Source organism: Puntigrus tetrazona, chromosome 22 (assembly GCF_018831695.1).
Source record: "Puntigrus tetrazona isolate hp1 chromosome 22, ASM1883169v1, whole genome shotgun sequence".
Lineage (NCBI taxonomy): Eukaryota > Metazoa > Chordata > Actinopteri > Cypriniformes > Cyprinidae > Puntigrus > Puntigrus tetrazona.
The window spans coordinates 17,459,703-17,480,838 of record NC_056720.1 but is presented as its reverse complement, the minus strand read 5'-3'; the positions used below and the strand labels follow the sequence as shown (position 1 = coordinate 17,480,838).

At 36.6% G+C, this 21,136-nt stretch overlaps 4 protein-coding genes across 6 annotated transcripts; all 4 read left to right on the top strand.

Moving 5' to 3' along the window:
• Window positions 1-106: 106 nt before the first annotated feature.
• Window positions 107-3,217, top strand: si:ch211-276k2.1 (uncharacterized protein LOC565147 homolog). The gene is made up of 2 exons (XM_043222516.1): window positions 107-2,348; window positions 2,578-3,217. The coding sequence occupies exons 1-2, from the start codon at window positions 2,206-2,208 to the stop codon at window positions 2,918-2,920; spliced, it is 486 nt and encodes a 161-aa protein (XP_043078451.1). The 5' UTR covers window positions 107-2,205; the 3' UTR covers window positions 2,921-3,217.
• Window positions 3,218-3,305: 88 nt separating this feature from the next.
• On the top strand, window positions 3,306-8,926 carry LOC122327283 (5-hydroxytryptamine receptor 3C-like). Of its 3 annotated transcripts, none has more exons than XM_043222512.1 (10): window positions 3,306-3,407; window positions 3,536-3,563; window positions 3,818-3,990; window positions 4,305-4,349; window positions 5,995-6,101; window positions 6,315-6,394; window positions 6,475-6,641; window positions 6,963-7,173; window positions 7,254-7,445; window positions 8,329-8,926. In XM_043222512.1, exons 1-10 carry the CDS (start codon window positions 3,378-3,380, stop codon window positions 8,643-8,645), a joined length of 1,350 nt encoding a protein of 449 aa, XP_043078447.1. In that variant the 5' UTR covers window positions 3,306-3,377; the 3' UTR covers window positions 8,646-8,926. The 3 variants fall into 3 exon arrangements, with proteins under 3 accessions (XP_043078447.1, XP_043078446.1, XP_043078445.1); XM_043222511.1 differs by having other exon boundaries at window positions 6,225-6,394; window positions 8,350-8,926; XM_043222510.1 differs by having other exon boundaries at window positions 6,225-6,394.
• Window positions 8,927-9,914: 988 nt separating this feature from the next.
• LOC122327186 (5-hydroxytryptamine receptor 3A-like) lies at window positions 9,915-15,137 on the top strand. The gene is made up of 10 exons (XM_043222371.1): window positions 9,915-10,065; window positions 10,482-10,545; window positions 10,772-10,944; window positions 11,339-11,383; window positions 11,464-11,570; window positions 11,654-11,823; window positions 11,910-12,076; window positions 12,181-12,391; window positions 13,019-13,210; window positions 13,772-15,137. The coding sequence occupies exons 1-10, from the start codon at window positions 10,033-10,035 to the stop codon at window positions 14,053-14,055; spliced, it is 1,446 nt and encodes a 481-aa protein (XP_043078306.1). The 5' UTR covers window positions 9,915-10,032; the 3' UTR covers window positions 14,056-15,137.
• A 1,055-nt stretch (window positions 15,138-16,192) lies between these two features.
• LOC122327187 (5-hydroxytryptamine receptor 3E-like) lies at window positions 16,193-19,815 on the top strand. The gene is made up of 8 exons (XM_043222372.1): window positions 16,193-16,269; window positions 17,252-17,314; window positions 17,432-17,604; window positions 17,703-17,747; window positions 17,870-17,976; window positions 18,795-18,964; window positions 19,158-19,333; window positions 19,421-19,815. Exons 2-8 carry the CDS (start codon window positions 17,260-17,262, stop codon window positions 19,673-19,675), a joined length of 981 nt encoding a protein of 326 aa, XP_043078307.1. The 5' UTR covers window positions 16,193-16,269; window positions 17,252-17,259; the 3' UTR covers window positions 19,676-19,815.
• Window positions 19,816-21,136: the final 1,321 nt, after the last annotated feature.

The following is a 21,136-nucleotide window of genomic DNA, read 5'->3' as shown; positions in this document are numbered from 1 at the left end:
CACAGATCTTCACGGTCGTAGATCTTTTATATCAGATATGACTGACCGACGGATATTGACTAGCCTACAACTTTGATAAAACCAACCCAAAAACCTACATATGCTCTTTGTTTTATTGTGTCTTATAAACTACTATATTTTACTTAAGCAACTTTGAAATATAATATGCATGCATAATAAACTATAATTTGACAAAAAGCTTTTAATACAAAGTTAATAGCAGTATATTTCCAGTACGCATTTCAGGTTTGCAAAGCATTGTTAACAAAAAAAAAAAATGAGGGAGAAACATATTTAGGAGCATTTGTTGCCATAAAGAGATGAGTATAAACTACAGTGTGTTTCAAAAAATGTGGGAAATACTGTTATTTTTACGCAGTTTTCATTAATTAGTAATGTAGGAAAAGACAGATATTAAAATGTGAAATTTAGTAAATACACATTATGTATATTTTGTACAGGGAAGTAGATGAAGCAGCATAAGGAAAACTGAACCGGAAACCTTAACCGGATTGCGTTCATATTCTGACTTCATCTGCTTTACTTTGTAAACTACGTATCATTAATACAGAGATAACTGAGTTTATTTTAATACTACTGTTTGTAAAATATTAAGGCACTCTTAAAGGTTTCTACAATGTTTTGTCGAGCTGTTTAATGACTGAAATATTGCCACGGGGACTTGCAAGTTGCCAAAAGTAGAATTTTGTTCTTTTAAGAGGTGATCTAAATATTTGCGTGAAAAAGATGGACAGTTTACACAGTTCTATGGATGTTTTGCCCTCCAGGTCCTCGAACCGGTCACTGATAACGATCAAGTCGCGTGCGTTTTTTCCATATTCGTCATCCTAAAATTTGTCGCGAAAAAAAACCTTGCGCACTGAGTCTGATGCATATGAATGAATCTTTTGTGAAAAATAGCTTCTCGACGAGAAAAAAGAAAGAAAAGTTGCTCGTTTCAGCCTAACGCAGTCCTCATTTTGCTAGAACTGAAAATAGATTGCACCATAGACCGGCTCAAACCTGGTCAATAAAGTCAATAGTGCAATGGTTATTCATTTTTATTTAAATAGCATGTTAGTAGAAAACACATCTCTGGGCGAGTCCACAATGTGCATTCACTTTGCTTTATTACACACAGGGATGTGCAGCAGCAAACAAACATGTCAAATATTACGAATTATACTAGCGTAAGTGGATTGGGAAACAACCTTAGTGCAACTGCGCTTTAGGCCATGCACTTAGATCGAGGAGCAGTGCGATAATCATGAGTGATTCTAAATTTACTTTGCTCAGTTTGATCCTTTGCTAGCCATACTAAAGCCACATATTGATAAGAAGACCACCAGCGTCTGCGACCTCTATGGTGCTTCGCGCAGCAAGGCAAGGGGGAAGGAACTTGACGATCTCCATTCTGGATTTTGGCGTTCTCAAAATGCTTGCTACATAGGCAAAACAAATGCAAGAAATCGAACCCGATTCGAATATTTTTAGAACAGACGGAAGTTTCAGAGTCAGTGTAAACGCCATTAACAGAGCATTAGGTCGTATTTATTTTTCAGCGTGCAAAAATGTCGGACAAAAACCTTGCCTGTGCGACGGCCTACGGGTTTACAGATATTTTGTTTACTGCAAAGAGCGTGCCTTTTCCTGGTTGAGCCAGTTTGGTGGAAATTAGTGGTTAAATGTAGATTCAACTCTATCAGTCCGATAGTGTTAAATCTACATTTAAACACTGTAATTTCCACCAAACTGGTACAGTCCGACCAACTAACGGTTATTCAAGTCTTAGTCAGTCAAAATTAAATCAGTCTACCTTTTATGTAAATGTCTTATGACCTGTCTTTAAAACTATTTTAAAAATCAGATGACTAACTTGTAAGACTTGTCTAAGCAGTTTATGTTACCAGCCATAGGAACACAAGGAGGTTTTTTTATATTATTTAATAGCATATATACAATAAAGCAATAAATATAATTCATGTAACAAATTAATATGATGATTACGGGTCATAAATCTTCATTCTGCCTTATTCCTTATTCACTATCTCTGTTACTTTATAAAGTTTTGTGTTGTAGAAACAGATACACACTTGTAGTTTCAGTTTTGTTTCTGTGGTTTGAGACACAGCTACAGTGTAAATATTCAGTGGGTAAAAACAAGGCAGAGCATCATTCCTACGAGATCTCTGAGAGAAAACAGACATGACGTCGCGGTGGAACAGTTCTTTACAGAAGAAAGCAAGCGATCTTCACGGTGACACCTGGAACATTGAAAATGATCAGACTATTGAGGAACACGGTCAAGCTCCTGATTGGCACCAGTACATTTCTGGCTCCTTTGCAGAGTAAGAGCATAACTTCACCACAGATAAAAGATATTAAACAGTGTTTTTACTGTATTAAGATTTATGATGTATGCAATAATCATTGTTAATGTTATTTCGTATTCAACTGTTCATTGCTTCATGTTAGTTAATGTTTGTTAACATTGAGTCATCATACATAGTAATGACTGGACCTGAATATTTTAGAAGATGTATAAACTGATTTATTTTCCATGTCATTTTCAAAAAGGTTCAAGTGTTCTCTTTGTAGAAGAACCTGGGGGTCTAGTAGGGTGCAGGTGGTGTTTCATTTCCAGCTGAACAGTGAAAGCAGACAAGGAACCATTAAACTGCGATGCTACAAACAGGAGTGTAGGACGTGCAGTGACGCTGAGTGGGAGGATCCAAACTTCTCAGTGGAAAACACTGATGTGCTGGTTGAGAAACTAGTTAAAAATATCCGCAGGAAATGCTATCAAGAACACATGGGCGAATGGAGGATACCCTCGGTGATGGATGGCAGACACAATGGGCCGCATGAAAGTGCTCACTGTGAAGCCTGTCAACTTGGCATCTGCAGTCAAGCCAACTGAGATTGATTTCAATGCTCAAATCTTCTAAGTGACCAGATCATTGAAAGCATTTGTAATACTGGCAAAAATTAAGTACTTGTTTTATTAATTTTATTGGATGACTTCTACTCTTTTGTTGATCGGTTATTGTATCGTACTTTAACTGAATTCACTGCAGCCCAGCTTAATGTAAAACAGTAGGCTACTACACAAACCACCATATTTTTATTGTGGGTTTTACATCGCATATATTGTGCTTTGCATGTTTTAGCTTCTGTATTCTGGGATGATAAAATAAATGGAAATTTTGAGGTCAAAGATCTCTTTTGGTTTTACTTTGTCTAAGCAAATCAGTTTTTGTACATAGTTTGCCTGAGGGTCCATTTCAGTCTTCACAGAGGAAACTGTGAAGTAAGAGCCTAATATATATTTTATAACATCTTTACTGTTATCATCTTTACTTCACATTCTTCAGCTGATGGCTTCACTTTTGTTTGCAAGACCACAGGTAAGACATAGTCATGAAATAGTAATGCAATAGCTAAAGTATATAGCATTGTTTAGAGCTTTATTAAAATGTATAATATTGCGTTGTCTGTTAACACCATTGTAACAGATATTCTTCCACATTTCTAGTTCATTATCTGCGGTCTCATCATTCAGTGTAAGAAAAAAATTACTTTTCAAATTCATAAACTCATGTATGAACCAACAATCAAAAACCCAGAGTAGTTTGTATATAATTTGATTCATGACTCTTAATGTTTTAATTTATATTAATTTAGTAAACATGGTATATTGTATAGTAAACATTGTAAATAATGTACATATATGTATTATTAGGGTAAAGACTGATGTTTACATTATAAAGTATAATTAGGATTTAACAATATTTAATTTGCAATTTTATTCTTCTAGCTCTACTGATGAAATCTACAGAGACCCTCAGCTGCTCTGAACCTACTACAGATGGTCTCTTAACAGCCCTGAAAGAAAATATCTTTGGCAAAACTGAAATAAGGCCAGTTATTAACTTGAAATCTCCTACCAACATCAATGTTACTTTCACTCTGTATGGGATTTTAGATGTGGTAAGTTCTAATCGATTCAACAATTCTCCATTATGGCCACACATTATGGTATTCATAACCATTTGCAACCAATCTTGCTTCTATGAAGGGTCTTTAAATAATTCAGTTTGAAAGTAAATTGTTATAAAACAATGGATTAAAAACATCTATTTAAACACAACTACATCTAATGTAAAACTTGTATAACAGATTATATTAGAGATTGTATAATTTTAAGACGTCAAGTAATGGTGCAAACCTGGCATAACTGTTTTATGGATTATTTAAAGGTAATATTGACAAAATCAATAATCAATCATCTTTTTCTCGTTCAGGATGAAAAGGCACAGAAACTTAACACATTCCTTTGGGTGAATCTGGTAAGCCATATTGCAACTGCTGCAATATCTCTTATTTTATTTACTGATAAATAAATAAAACAAATTAATTTTAACTTAAAAATGAGAACAGTAGAAAATTGTGAAAAGATGACTTGAGGTGTAGAGGAGACTATATAAAATAAGTGCAGAATCCAATCGCAGATAGATATTTAATAAAGACATGGCAAAAGGTACAGACCTCCAAAAAATACAAACAAATGACCTAGCAAAGAACACAAGGGCACTGGGGCTTATATGGACTAATAAGATAAAAAGGCACACCTGGGGAGAATTTCAGGTGTAACCAATCACAATAAAGACTACACAGAAGGAACTGAGGAACACCATGGAAGAGATTAAAACCCCAACGGTGGACCCAGAGGAGCTGGAGACAATGGTGAGGCCAGCAGAGTGGAAAATCAGGTTGGAGCCAGAGACCAATGTGCTGAACTGAAGACCACTGGGGATCTGGAGGCCATAGCAGGTGCAGAGACAGGGAGTTCAGGGGATGCAACTATGGCGACAACAGGGACCTTAGTGAGTTCAAGATCATTTTAGTTTTTTTTTTTACCAAGCCTGGGAGCACAAAGACTGTCAGTCTTGGGACCACTGGGCTAGGGAGCACAGAAACCAATGCATTTGGGAGCAATGAGCCAAGAAGCACAGAGAAAAATGAACTTAGGACCACTGGGAAAACACACACAATGACAATTACAACTCGGACCACCAAGCTATATAGGCACATGGGACAATGGACTTGGGCCACCAGGTTAGGGAGCGCAGAAATTAGTTGACTTCCAGTCCAAGGACTACAGAGACCAAATGACTTTGGCCCAAAAGGCCAAGCAGCACAGGAGATAATGAACTTGGGCCAACAGGCTAGGGAGCACATAGACCAATAGACTTGTGAGGACAGTAATCAATGGACTTTGTACCGCCAGGCCAACGAGCATGAAGACCACTGGACCACTGGGCAAACATGCTAAGATAATTACAACTGGGACCACCGAGCTAGGGACCACAGAGGCCAATGAACTTAGGCCACCAGGTTAGAGAGAACAGAAACTAGTTGACATGAGACCTTCAGCAAGGAACATAGAGATCAATGGCCACCAGGCTATGGAATGCAGAGACCAACAGACTTATGAGCACGGAAACCAATGGACTTTGTACCCCCAGGCCAAGGAGCACAGAAGCCAGTGAACTTGGGCCAACAGGCTAGAAAGCACAGAGACCAATAGACTTGTGTGAACAACAAACAATAGTCTTTGTTTCACCAGGGTAAGGAGCACAGAGATAAATGGACTTTAGACTGCTAGGCTAGGGAGCAGAGAATACCAGAATACTTGGGACCCCCTACTAATGAGCAGAGATACCAATAGACTTGGGACCACCAGGCCAAAGCACACAGAAACTTACTGATCACAGGGGAAGGTGAGCCGTAGACCATAGTTTTAGGAGTAAGACAGAATCTTAAAGCTAAGTTAGCATATTGTTCAAGGGTAAAGTCACATATGTTTCTTGTAAGACATGACTTGACTGGCTCATCAGCACACAAACGAAATATGTGTAGACCTCAGTGGTACAATGATTTTGCCAGAGACTCACTAATAGATCTGCTGTTCACAATTTTGACGTTCTGTAGGTCTGGAATATTGAAGGTTTGAGCTGGGATCCTGTTGAATGCGGAACAGACAGAATTTCTATACCACGAAAACAACTGTGGAGGCCTGATATTGTCATTAACGAATTGTGAGTTTAAACATATCTGTGTTTCTGAATCTAGATTACTAGATTTTTGGAGACTTACAATTAAAAACTCTTTACATGGATACCAGAAAGAACATAACACCCATATCTCTTTTTCATTTGAAGCATTGATGAAAATAAAGTCCCAGACACATATTACCTCTACATTGAATATGCTGGTAGGGTAATGGATGATTTTCCATTTCATGTCATCAGTTCTTGTAACCTGGACATCTATACCTTTCCATTTGATATTCAAAACTGCACATTCACCTTTAATTCATACCAGCACACTGGTAAGTTATCCTGACTGAATAAAATTTTACTGATAACTATTACCATGTTGCTAGACCCCAAAAATTTGTTTGCTCTTTAGTGCTGGATGTTCACTTGTCCTTTGCTGAACCAGTGGAGGAAGCATTCAAAAATTCTCTCAATGTGATGGCAACTAAAGGAGAGTGGGAGCTGGTCGACATGCTTGCTGAAAAACCTATGATACCTCCTCAAGAAATGAATACCTCGCGGGACACACTTACATACTATGTATTATCATTTTAACTCCAATAAAAAAACTTGTATTTAAACTAGAAAATATTGTTAGTCAAGCCCAACATTCTCTCATGGCAATTCATTACTATTTTAAGTTTTGGCTAACTGCAGGCAATTTTACTGTCTGTTCAATCTTCACTAAGGAATGGACCTTCTTGATTAGATTATTTTCCACAAATAACATTTTATGAATTCATACAAAATCAGCAGCTTGTGAAATTGTGGATTTGCTAATATTTAATAATATAATAATATTTTTATTAAATGCATCGCATTCTAATTGAAGTTGTTTGAATTACTTTTGTCCTTTATTAGATCGTCCTCAGGCGTCGAGCGACTCTGTACGTGGTGAACCTCCTGATTCCCAGCTGCTTGCTTATTACTGTAGATCTTTTCAGTTTTCTTCTGCCTCCTCAAAATGTGGATCGTTCTGCCTTCAAAATGACCCTCATTTTGGGTTACACTGTATTCCTGCTGCTAATGAACGACCTGCTGCCCGTCACTGGAAACTCCCTACCTCTCATAAGTTTGTATAGATGTATCATTCTAAATGTGAAGTATTTGTGTTTTAAATGATTTCATGAAGCAGTATCTATGTTTTTCCAGATGCTTTTTTCTCCCTCTGCTTGGCTCTAATGGTGGCCAGTCTTCTGGAGACAATTCTTATAATAAATATCCAATGTGGCTCCACTCACTATGGACCCTTACCTCAGTGGGTGAAGACGCTCTTCCTTAACTATGTCGCCAAACTTGTTCATTTAAGCAAGAAACCCAATGAGCAATATTGTGATTCTGAAGGTGAGTTTTTTTTTTTCGACATCCATTTTATGGAAGCTTTTTTCCATCACCAAAAAATTCTCTTTTTTCCCAATTCTGAGTTTTTATTCTTAATTGCCATGTGAAACAGAAATTGAAATCCTATAAGATCACTGCATGTCCACGAATTGAGTTTGAAACCAATAAACTAAACACGACTGGACAATCAGAATTAATACGTTAGTTTGTGCCAAAATGAAATTTCTGTCATTAATTACTCACCCTCATGTCGTTCCAAACCCTTAAAGCCTTTGTTTATCTTCAGAACACAAGTTTTTGATGAAATCGTAGAGTTATCTGAACCTCAATAGACAGCAACACAATGGAAATGATCCAGAAACGTAGTAAATACATTTGCAAAACAGGATGTGACATCAGTAGCTCCACTTCATTTTTGCGACATGACGAGAATACTTTTTATTCATAATTTACTCAACCACTCTTTTCCCCCTAAGTTACGTCTTCCGCCATTCTAGAGAGTATCATAATGCAACGCATACACACGCTTTATCGTGCTTGATGTTGCGTTATTTGGGGTGTTTTCTTGCGCAAAAAAGTATTCTCGTAGCGTCACAAAACCAAAGTTGAGCTACTGATGTCACACAGCCTGTTTTTCTGGATATTCAAATGTTTTTACTACATTTCTGGATATCCGATTTGTTGTGTTGCTGTCTATGGAGGGTCAGATAGCGCTCTGATTTCAGCAAAATATCTTAATTTGTGTTCTGAAGATGAACAAAGGTGTTACGGGTTTGGAACGACATGAGTGGGGAGCAATTAATGACAGAATTTTCATTTAGGGGCGAACTAACTCTCTACGAATTTAGAGTGCTATGTACTACCAAAACTCTTCTTCTTTTTTTAGCAATTTCTCTTGTGCCCATAGAGCACCGAACTGATATCAAACACTGTGATCCTGCCGTTGAAAACACCCAGAGTGATGCTGCATTTAAAACACCCGCTCTTCTGGAACTCAGGAAGATAAGCCACGAGTTACTGTCCATCCGTCAGCAGGTTCATAAACATTTGCCAGCTGATGAGAGTGCAGACGAGTGGATGCATTTGGGTCAAGTCATTGACCGCTTGCTTTTTTGCCTGTATATTGCATTTCTTTCAATTAGTTTCATCACTATTGTAGCCTTCTGGCTGTATTGGTACAAGAAAAATGCATCTTTAATATAAATAAACCAAATAAACTATATAGAAATGTTGAGTACAGCATATAACTACTGCACCTGTAATATGTTGCTGTTTATTAATGGAAGTTAATAATGCTTTATGGCTAATAGTTATTTTCTGCAACATTTCATGATTTTTTTTTGGTCTATGTGTATATTTTCAAAAATGCTTCACAAACAATATTGAGCTGTCTGAAATAAAAATGTCACCAATGGAATTCTGTTATGTTTAAATCCTTTTCAAGTTAATGAAACGATACACTATAATTTTAATAGACTAAGATATTTTTGGTGATTTACAATAATAATAAAAGATTTACTTTCAATTATTTGTCATTGCATAATTTCTTTTTCACACCTGAAGAAAAAATCATGTGGAAATGATCAGTTTCTGCCTGAAATATCAAAATGTAGGATAGGGATTGACGTTATCTCTCAGGAATGGACTTGGTGTTAGTCGTGGAATGAATAGGAGTTACATTACAAGGAGAGATCTCTGCTATAAGGAAAGGAAAAAGGAAAGCTCTTTCAGAGGCGGAGGAAAAACATTTTGGGAGAAATTAACTTTCAGTTTCATTTCTGTGATTCCTGCTATCACAGGCTTGATCCTTTGTGACAGAGACAGGATAGCAGACACATTAGGACAGATAAAGGTCTTATAACTTTCTTATGCAATTTCAATCAGCCAATAGCATTAGCTTATGTAGAGTTAAAATCTCACTATCTCTCCACTTACACTCCACTATCTCTGTTTATTTGACCTTTGGAATCTTGCCTTCGGAAATCAAAACGGATACTGTGTGCTGTAATGCACTAGGTTCAGTTTTGCTTCTTATGACTTGAAAGTTAAAAATAGACTAGTGAGTCACTTCACGAGACTCAACATGAGTGCGCTGAGTCATTTTTTAAAGCAGAATCAAAACATATTTAACTGTATTTTCTGTTGAGGCACTTCGCATTTCCCCTCAAACTGCTAAAATAAAACTGTTTTATTTGCTTTCATGGAAAAAATCAGTCCTGGAATTTCATATTTTATTTCTATCTGTATCACAGCTACCTTCGACAGCTACCCCAAATCCATGTTAGTAATGTTAACCGCATAACTTTTATTAGTTTTATTAGTTAATACTGATTTATGTTGTTTATTAAATGCATCAATAAATTCTTAATCATTACCAGAAACCACCTGATTTGTAATGTGGTATTTACATCACATATTTTTTTTGCTTTGCATGTCGTTGGCTTCTAGGACTTTATGACAGACAAGTAGGTAGGCAAATCATTTTGGTATATAGTTTGATACTCTATTTGAATCCTCACAGACACCATGAAACTGCAGATTTATAGATATTTGAAAACTTTTTGCCAGCTGTTTTTACATTCTTAAGAAGATGATGCCCTTAGCTTTGCTCTCACGGCCACAGGTAAGACATGATGTTGAAATCCTACATTATTCTGAATGCTTATTTTGTCTACTGCATGCAAAACGTCAAAAAAATACAATACGGTTAATTAACAATATAGTCTTGTTCATCTTCTGTACATTGTGTTCTCACATGTGATGAACTGTTTCATGCATGTAATAATTTCCAGGAACAGTTTACACATTTAAGTGTTTCCATATGTAATGCAGATGCAGTCGAGTAAAATTCCAAATGTCCAGTACTTAACTTTAAGTCTTTATAAGGGTTACAAGGATTTTTTGTTTTGAAAAATAAATAAATATCTATTTGTCTTTGCACATTTAATAACAGGAGGCATTCTACAAAGACAAATGTACAAAAGATATATATGTTACACTCGATAATTCAACAAATGACTGATTTATTCATCGTTATAGGCTGCTGGATTCACAGCCGTTCGTTCAGAGTCCCAGCTCATTATTTACGGTCTTCTCATACAATGTAAGATTAAAGTAAAATTGCATTTTTTTTATTTTCATTGAAGTTTATCAATTGGTAAAAAGTTAATGAAACCAGTCATGTAATGTTTAACTAGTGTTTAAACTTTATTACTTTAGTTGCCATTCTAAAATTCTGTTCTAAAGTGTTGTCCACTTCTTGGTGTCAATTTAAGATTTCGATTTTTTTTATATTATTCTATTTAGCATTTATATAATTTATCTTGCAGCTCTGTTAATGAAATCTGCATGGACTGTCAACTGCTCCGAACCTACTTCAGATGCTCTTTTAGCTGCCCTGAAGGACAGCACCCTGTTTAAAACTGACGTGAGGCCGGTTTATTACCAGAAAACTCCCACCAACATCAGCGTGAGCTTCACACTGTATGGGATTTTAGGTGTGGTAAGTTATCAGTGACGAATATCAGTGGAAGTAAGCACAAAAGGGTAGAATTAGAATTAGAACGAAGACTCAGAAAAGGCAAGACAGTCAGAAATACAAGCAGGTGTCTTGCTGGAACAATAAATGGAATTGAATATCATTTGCATAGCGGAAGCTGGAAAGGCAGCGTGGTTGTGAATTTTAAAAAGTGGTGCGGGCCAAGCACCGAACCCTGGGGTTTCCAAATTCATAGATCACTATTATTATTACTGGACTGTTTAAAATAAAAATTGGCTGACCACCATTTTGAAGTCTCATTCCAATTGGTTTGTCAATGATACAATTCGTTATATTAGTGAGCGGGTCTCCGTGCAACTGAGTATGTGTGTTAAAATTCTTAATATTTCTCTTTCAGGATGAAAAAGCTCAAATATTTGATTCATTCATTTGGGTGTATTTGGTAAGTCCTTCTATACCCATATTTAGGCTTATAATTCTCCTGCTTTTTCATGCAACTATACGTTGTTTGCTTGTTTGTAGTTTTGGAATATCGAAGGCTTGAGCTGGGATCCTGTTGAATGTGGAACGGACAGAATCTCACTGCCGAGAAAAAAACTGTGGATGCCTGATGTTGTGATTAACGAATTGTGAGTTGCAATCAAAACATATCAAGCCATTATATTTATGTTGATGCTGAAAACCGCGTACATGTCTGTGTTGCGTTTTGAAGCATGGATGAAAGTAAATCCCCAGAAACATTGTACCTCTACGTCGAACAAAATGGTTGGGTTATGGATGATCGTTCCATTCATGTCATCAGTTCCTGCAACATGGACATCTACACTTTTCCATTTGATATTCAGAACTGCACATTCACTTTTAATTCATACAAGCACACTGGTGAGTTGGCACTACTGAAGAATAGATTTTCAATTAAAGCTACTTTATGATCGCGCTTTACTTTATTGGTTTGGTGTTTTCTACAGCGGACGATATTCAGTTGTTCTTTGTCGAAACAGCAGAGACGACCCTTCAGAGTTCCTTATCTGTGATGAAAACCAAAGGAGAGTGGGAGCTAGTCGACATCCTTGCTGAGAAATTTCCGATACCTCCTGAAGAGCTAAATGTTTCTTACGATACACTCACTTACTATGTATGAACACAAATTGGTAAAATTTTCTAACTAAGGACAAGTTGAAAAAATATTTTTTTTGTAGTTTGAAGCACTTAAATATTTCAAACGTTTGTATGATTCAGATCGTCCTCAGCCGTCGACCCACCATGTACGTGTTGAACCTCCTGATTCCCAGCTGCTTCCTCATTACTGTAGATCTGTTCAGCTTTTTCCTGCCTCCCCAAAACGTGGATCGTTCTGCCTTCAAGATGACCCTCATTTTTGGTTACACTGTATTCCTGCTGCTAATGAACGACCTGCTGCCCGTCACTGGAAACTCCCTACCTCTCATAAGTTTGTATAGAAGCCACATGGCATGTTGGTTTTCAAGTCTGTTTTCCAATAAAAAACTACGCTATATGTAGTTTGTGCATGCACCTTATTAGGACCTATATTTACATTTTAAAGTTAAGCGCCATCTTGCGAGCGTATAACTAATTACAGTGTCTTGTTACTTCTGTCCTCATATGATTGTCATTATCAAAATGCATGTTTAATTAAATGCAATGTGTGGACTTTCTGCACCGATTTTTAGTAATTTGTAAATATTCGTAATTCCTACGAATGACCACACCTCCCTTACAGAAATAGTGCAAAATTATGATTTATAGTGCAGACATTCTCTGGGATCAAACCCATGGTCACATATCATTGTATAATGCAATGCTCTACCAACCGATCTACACAAAACCCAAATTATAAAGCAGATAAAAGAGTACAGAACTTTAATATTAAAATGTCCTGTTGCCAGTACGGGTGCAATTGTAGTATACGCTCTAATGAGTCGCATTTCAAGGATTTAGACTGGTTGGACGCCAGATTTTCTTGTTACTCATTGCAGTCACTGCCGGTTACTAAGTTTTAAAGTGCCCTTTTCTTCTCTAGCTGATTACCACTTGTTTCAATTCAATCTCTTTCCAGATGCATTTTTCTCCCTGTGCTTTGCTCTGATGGTGGCCAGTCTTCTGGAGACGATCTTCATCACTAATATACATTGTGGCTCCGTTCACTACGGACCTTTACCTCAGTGGGTCAAGGTGCTTTTCCTCAACTATGTCGCCAGACTTGTTTGCTTAAGCAAGAAACCCGGTGACCAAAACTGTGATCCTGAAGGTGAATCATCCCATGAATGTATGTGCATGCGAGAGTTCTGGCTTCTTGCTGGCATCTGGCTTGATGTATTATGTAAGCTGCATTCATTTTATAGTAAAATCCTCTGACATCTTTTTAACTCATTATCAGCCTTTAGTATTTCTCACATTAAGAATGCGCCAAGGTCAGCCAAGAAGCTGGAACACGACTCTCGCGAGAAAACAGAGTTATAATTTAAAAAATAGAAATATCGTTGTTACAAAAACCCATTGATCTGCTTCAGAAGACACTAGAAGTCACTAGAAGTAGGTCGTAGCAGCAAATGCACTGTGAATCATGCTGAATTTCTGACAATCTCTGAAAATTATCGCAACAAAACACTACGAACAGTTTTTGAGAAGGTAAAAATTCTGTTGTTTTACAAACCAATTATGAATTTTAATCAAAGTACAGTATATTGCAGACATTTCATAAAAAGAGTGATACCAACCTGTGGAAAAGGGGCGACCAACGTCACCTTCGATTAGGTTTTCATTAAAAGTTTGAAAAAATATATTTCAATAACTTCTCTTGTAACTGTAGACCGCCAAACTGAGACCAAACACTATGAAACTCCTCAGAGGGAAGAGAAACATAAGACACCCACTTATCTGGAACTTCAGAAGATAAGCCACGTGTTGCTATCCATTCGTCAGGAAGTTGAAAAACATCTGAAGACTGATGAGAGCACTGAGGAATGGATGCATTTGGGCCAAGTCATTGACCGCTTGTTTTTCTGCATTTATATTGTGTTTCTCTCAGTAAGTTTCATGACTATCTTAGTATTTTGGGTGTGCTGGTACAAAAAATCTGCATCTTTATTATAACTAAACCAAACAAAACTACCAAAACGAAATGTAAACTGATTAGCCACAACATTAAAACCACTGAGATAAAGCCTCTGTCTAGGATATGCTAGACAGCAAATGAACATGTATTTTCTTGAATTTCATGTGCTGGAAGCAGGAAAAATAAGAGCATGTGAAAAGATCTGACTTGAAAAGAAAGTGACTATGAGAAAAAATGATGGTCAGACGGTTAGGTGAAAGCATGGTCGTGGTTTGTTTGCTGCATATGGATCTGCTTATCCACTGGACTATGATGCGATGGAAAAAGGTCTGGTGAATCACGTTTTCTTTTAGATCAGATCACTAGGTGTCTAGGTGAATGTGTCCTTAGAAGAGATTGCAGCCAGATGCAATATGTGAAGAAAGCAGATCAGCAGAGGTAGGGTTGTGCTCTGGACAGTGTTCTGCTGGGAAACCTTGGGTCCGGGCAATCATGTAGATATTACTTTAATCCCTTAAGACCAGACCATGTACACTCCTCCATTGCAATGGCATTGGACTCTTTTAGCAAGATAACACTGCAAAAGTTGATCAAGAACAGCTCAGGAACATGACAAAGTGTTCAAAGTGTTGCCTTGGCCTCCAAACTTCTAATTCTCAAACCAACTGAGCATCTATGGGTTGTGATGGGCCAATAAATCCTCCACCTCGCAACATGCAGGTATTAAAGGTCCTTGCTTGGTGCCAGATAGGATACAGGACACATTGAGACGTCTTACGAAGTCCATGCCTTGATTCTTTAAAGTTGTTTTGGCAGCACGAGGAGAACTATGTGGTATCAGGCAGGTGGTTTTAATATTGTAGCTGATAAGTGTTTATGATTACTAAACCTGTAAATACAATTAGCCATTTATTAAATCAAATTGTCTTCAATTGTCTTACATTCGTATTTGTTTTTTCTATTGTTAATCCAATTGCCAGGATGAGTAGCAGTGGAAACTATGAACGCATTATGAAAATAATACATGGCTATACACTTTTAGATCACTGTTTATATATAGATAACAGTTCATGATTTTACATCTTTTGTGAAGCACTGATTACAGTTTCTAGCACTTCGCTTGGGAATGGATAAAATATATGACAAAAATAAACTTTTTCTTGCTGAAAATAAAATTTAGAAATGTATGATTTCTGAACTGAGCCACAAAAATAAACTATAGGAAATTCAAATAAACTATAATGAATTTAAGAATCTCAATGGGTTTACACACAAAAAAAATTCTATCTTTACACCACTTTACCTTCTTCTCATAATCCATCCCTAATCTACATATTTATGTGTATGGTTTTAACTTTAAAACATTGGGATACTACTAAATGCGACTACTCCCAAAATATGACTTTAAAACTACTTTTCAATACACCTACGTAATAATTTATGTGTGGTGAGTCACATGTAAAACGGTGTCGTACAATTACGTTTAATAGATTTTAATATTCCTATATTAATTTACGTGTTAATAAGCCTGGAGCAGCGAGACAAGAAATATTATCATTAAAGATGGTTGCATAGTGAAAATCTGATTTTAGCGCACAGGAATCTTTTAAATATATAATTTTTGATCAGGGCTTACTTTTGAAACGTTGGCTTTTAGCAGTTTGGAGACAAGGGCAATAGTGTCTAAAATAATGACATGAAACAATGCGTAAACAAAACTGTTTAAAAGTACTTTTAAGATACAATTGTTTGTATCTGTTGTTAATAGCATACAGTAGCTGGCGTTTCATTAACCTGGAACGTGTGCAAACATCTAAAAGAGAGAGACAGACTTTCTTATGCAATATGAATGTCATATGCATACCACAGTTTTAGACAATGCCACGTTTCTTAACCTCAGCTTTAAGCATGCAAACGTATGCTCCACCACAGACCCCCGTTACCGCCACATTTATTTTGCCACACATTTGGTCTTTTGCATGTTGGGCTTGTGTCGGCGATTGTTTAATATTTCCAGAAAGTAAGGAAGTCATTTTTTTCAAAAACGTTCACTATTGCATGCCAGCACTAGCTAGATGAATAATTCATTTGCCTAAGCAAATCATTTATTTGTATTTAGGATACCTACCCGCCATTCTAACGCAATACCTGTCAAACTGAGAAATTATCCTGAAATGAAAATCTGCGGGGCTTACTTAATCACAACACTGACCAAGAACTTAATGGACATAGAGCTTCTGTATGCATTCAAGGTAAGATTCAGTAATTAACGAAAAAGGCTTGGTTTCAGCTGAGAATAATTATGATAGTTAATGGTCTTGCAGCAATGGTTTTGCTTTATAACTTTGCTAAATGTATATGCTCAAGCAGAGAATAAATAGTAGGGTTGCAGGGCAGACTGCTGTTTTTTAACCCTTTTGATGCATGAATTATTGAATTTAGGATGCCAGAAATAAAAATAACAACCAAAAGCTACAGTCATAATTTAAAGACCTGTACTAAATATGTACTAAATAACACTATGTGTCAACAAAAATAAAAGTTACAGTCATCTTCTATACGCAAAATTTATTTTAATCCTTAATTAAATTTACTTCTGAAAATAAACTTTTTTTGATTCTTACTAGCTGCTTATTAGCATGCCTATTATTAACATATTGGCTGTTTATTATTACTTATAAAGCACATATTCTACTTTCCTAATCCTACCCAATACCTAAACTTAACAACTACTTTACTAACTGTTAACAAGCAGCAAATTATGAGTTGATTGAGGCAAGAGTCATAGTTAATGGTTTGTTAATGGTGAGATCTGGACCTTAAAATAAAGTGTCAGGTTACACTTTGTATAATTTAGCAAAAATAATATGTTGTCCTCACAAAGGAACTTCTAGCAAAATGAAAACTGTTTCTCTAGCATTTTTACTTGCGTAATTTTTACAGTAACCTCTTAATCTTGTTTCTGCAAACATGTGTTGTCTATCTTAAAGGTCCCATATTGTCAAATCTGAAATTTCCTGGATTTTTTTGTGATAAGTGAGGTCTAGAGGCTGTGTAACTATAAGTTTAAAAAAATGGTAAATTTGCCGTAAACTGCATACTGCCTGCATAAAGCAGCTTTTTCACGAGCCTTGTGGCTTCTGTAAAAATGTGATGTCAGATCTATTAAGTCATCGCCTTCAGCCATCAGTCATTGATTTTGAGTTGAATTCAGATTTATTTTTGTCATTGCAGGATACACAATGAACTGCCGATCTTCTACAATGCATTTCGTCTTCATTGGCTTTATTATGCAATGTAAGAATCAGTTCAAAATATGTGGCAGGTGCTTATGGCCTCTAGGACTGTAATCCTTCTTTTTGGATTAATATTTTTTTTGTGTGTGTTCTTTCTGTCTTTGGGGCTAAACCTCAGCTGCCCTCATGAGATCTGCAGACACTATAAACTGCTCCCAGCCGACCGCAGAGTCTCTCCTACAAGCGCTCAGAGAGAGCGTCTTTGGCAAAACCGAAGTGCGGCCAGTTATTAATCCAAGGACACCTACAAAGATCCAGTTGGGTTTCGTTTTGTATGCGGTTTTAGATGTGGTGCGTAAATATCCAAGTATACAATCACAGTATGCAATCATATGCAGTTCAAATATTGTCAATGGCAAAATAAAAACTGTGGATGTTTTCCCTTTTAGGATGAAAAAGCCCAAATCTTGGATACATTTATCTGGCTGCGATTTGTAAGTGTCTATTACGAACTGTTAGCTTCCTTTGTCATTCGATCCGTAAATCCATCTTAAAATATAGTCCATCTGCTATACAAGTAAAATGAATGAATGGTAATGACATTGATGCTTTGAAGGACTGGACTATTGAGGGTTTGAGCTGGGATCCTGTTGAATGTGGAACAGACCGGATCACACTGCCAAGAAAAAAACTCTGGAGGCCTGACATTGTCATCAATGAATTGTGAGTTCCAAAATAAAAGATTATTATTCAACTATTATTACTACACAACAGTCCAATTTGGACAACTTTAGCTTCAAAAATATCAGAAAGCACAACACAAGCAAAATGGAAAGGAATTTTCTATAATTATTTACTACAGACAAGGGTTCTTTAACTCTTGTTCAGAATTTTCATATCTTTTGACCAGTAGACTGCACTGTGCTGAAACTTCTCATGTGCCCTCAGGTCATGCTTGGTGTAACCCACACCAATTTTCGCCAGAATCCGCTGAAGAAATTCGTTCCTTCGATATATAAATTCTGTGCGCAATTTATATATCGAGGGAACAATCCTGCGCACCATGTAGCATACGTTTTTTTTTCCTGCATGTCATGTGTGGAGCTCTGTACAGTTCAGCAATGAGCCAAGGAAGTTCAAAAATGATTAGGATAAACATACTTGTAACTTTGGCTTGTTAGTGGAGCTTGAGGGTTTGAGTTACAGACTGCAAATTTGCTGCATTAAAGTTCAGACTATCCTTTATTCTCAGCTTTCCCACAAGCAGTTATATGTGCTACTATAGACTCAAGTACAAAAGAAGAAGAAAAAACTAGTGCTTGACACCTAGTAATGACTTAATAAATTAAGCAAACTGGATATGAGGATATTAACATATAACTACAGATGCTGCTTGGTCAATGTGCATTTATTTGCATATCTCTGGTATGTGCTGCATTTCAATGGGTTACCAAGTTTTATATAACTTTTTTTTCACTTTCTGCAAAAATACGCACAACTCTTGTGGATGTCTGTGACATACCGTTCCTATTTAATTACAGCATAAGTGACAACCAAGCCCCCAAAACATATTACCTTTATCTTTACAACAATGGCAAAGCAGAAGATCAGCTGCCAGTCCATGTGATCAGCTCCTGCAACCTAGACATCTACACCTTTCCTTTCGACATTCAAAACTGCACGTACACATTCAGCTCTTACAAGCATACAAGTAAGTAATGATTTTTTTTTTGTCATCCATTCAAGTTCCGATTTCACTTCCAATTCCAAAACAAAGTATTTGGCATTTTATTCGGATTTGACAATTTTGTCTGTCTAAAAACTATAAACTTTGATTGATCAAGTGTTAAATTTGAGAGCCCCAGACTTTTGGGACTGATTCAGATTAATTTCTCCCCCTACAGTTCGAGATGTTCAGATATTATTTTTAGAGCCAGTGGAGGCCACACTCAAAAAATCTTTAAAGTACATGGAGACTAAAGGAGAGTGGCAACTGACTGACATGTCCGCCAGAAAATCCGCCAACTCTTCATACTTCAACATGGATGGATTGGACAGATGGGATGAACTCGTTTACAATGTTTGTGTCACTTTCACTGTGTTTGGAAGTTTTCATTTTAATTAATTAATTTTTGTAATTTTTGTTCTAATGGTTGTCACATATTAGATCGTCCTGAAGCGCAGACCTACTCTGTATGTGGTGAACCTGCTGATCCCCAGCTACTGCCTGATCACCGTAGATCTGTGCAGCTTCCTCCTGCCTCCTCAGAAAATGGATCGCTCTGCTTTCAAAATGACCTTGATCTTAGGCTACACCGTCTTCCTCCTCCTCATGAATGACCTTCTTCCTGTTACAGGAGACACCATACCTCTAATAAGTCTGTTATCGCTTTATATAAAGAGTGCGGGTCCAAAAGTCTGAGTCTGAAAATAAAATGCTTCTATTTTGCAAGGATTCTAAATCAAATCGGTTTTTATTAGGAATTACATTTGAAATGATTGAGATTATTAAATTGATATTTTAGGGACCTACGAATAGTGTAATCTATTTTAAATTCCATGTAACATTTGTTAAGTCTCAGACTTTTGGACCTCTTTACAAACTATATAAGAATAATTTAAAGGAACTCGTATAATATACAATCAATAATTCTCAAACATTTCAGGCACATTTAATCAAATAGAGAACTGTCAAGTGCCAGCTGTTCTTAATAATATTTTTAGGTTACACTATAAAAAATGGCTGGGTTAAAACAACCCAATTTGGGTTATTTTGGTAACCCAATGCTGGGTCAGATATGGACATTGGTTATTTCTACCCATCCAGATGGGTTAAATATTTGACCCAACATGCTGGATTGTTTTAATTAACTCAAATATTGATTGAAAATGATTACTGGCGGCTTAAAATGAATAAAAATCAGGATTGAAATTAAAAGCGGACTAGAGACAAAAGTAATTTTCAAAACACCCATGGGCAAAAATATAAGACAAATTGAATTATGCAGCATAGTTTTCAACTTTACATACATTTAACTCTTTTAACAGTTCCCTGTTGACTTAGGAGATGGAGTAAAAAATATACAACCCTTATTTTCACTAATGAGGTCCAGTAAATTGACGGCGCTGAGGACTCGCTCTCTCTTGAGGAGAATGAAAAGCCCGCGCTCCGACTGTAACCCAACAGCTGGGTCAAAGTACCAACGCTGGATTATTTCCTCAGAAGGAGTGGGAGGGGGATATAGTTTTAATGGTCAGTGAGATTAACCCAGCCATTAACCCAACAGCTGGGTTACACAAAATCTACCCAATGGTGGAAAAATATCCCCACGTAATGACCCAACAGGCATAACCCAGCAGTTGGGTTAAAAAAAAATAACCCAGCGTTTTTTAGAGTGTTTTATTGTAAGTTTGTAGAGTCGTTTTATCTACCATCTGCACCAGAGTTCATTCAAAAGATCAAAATTTTGCGTTACTTTGCTCATCCAAGACATAGCACACTATTTCTTTAATAGAAAGTAAAGTTAATTTTAGCTGAAACAGTGGTCCTTGGTGATTCATCAAATGCAAGTCAATGAGTACCAACACTTGATAATCAAAAAAGCTTTTACAGGCAATCTCTGTGCAAGAATCTCTGTAGCTCCTGATGATATATTGAGGTATTATGAAGCGAAACAAACATTCTGTGCAAGAAACTGAACATTACTTGCAACGGTATAACCTGTAATCAAGAGGTCAGTAGTCTGATTTGTTCGCAAGATCTAATTCTTTCAGAGAGTTTGTTTGGTTAATACAACATATTTAGAATTTGCGGTCAGATATTGTGAATAAACATCTCATTATTTTTACATAAACCATGAAGAACCATAAAAACTTGCATTTG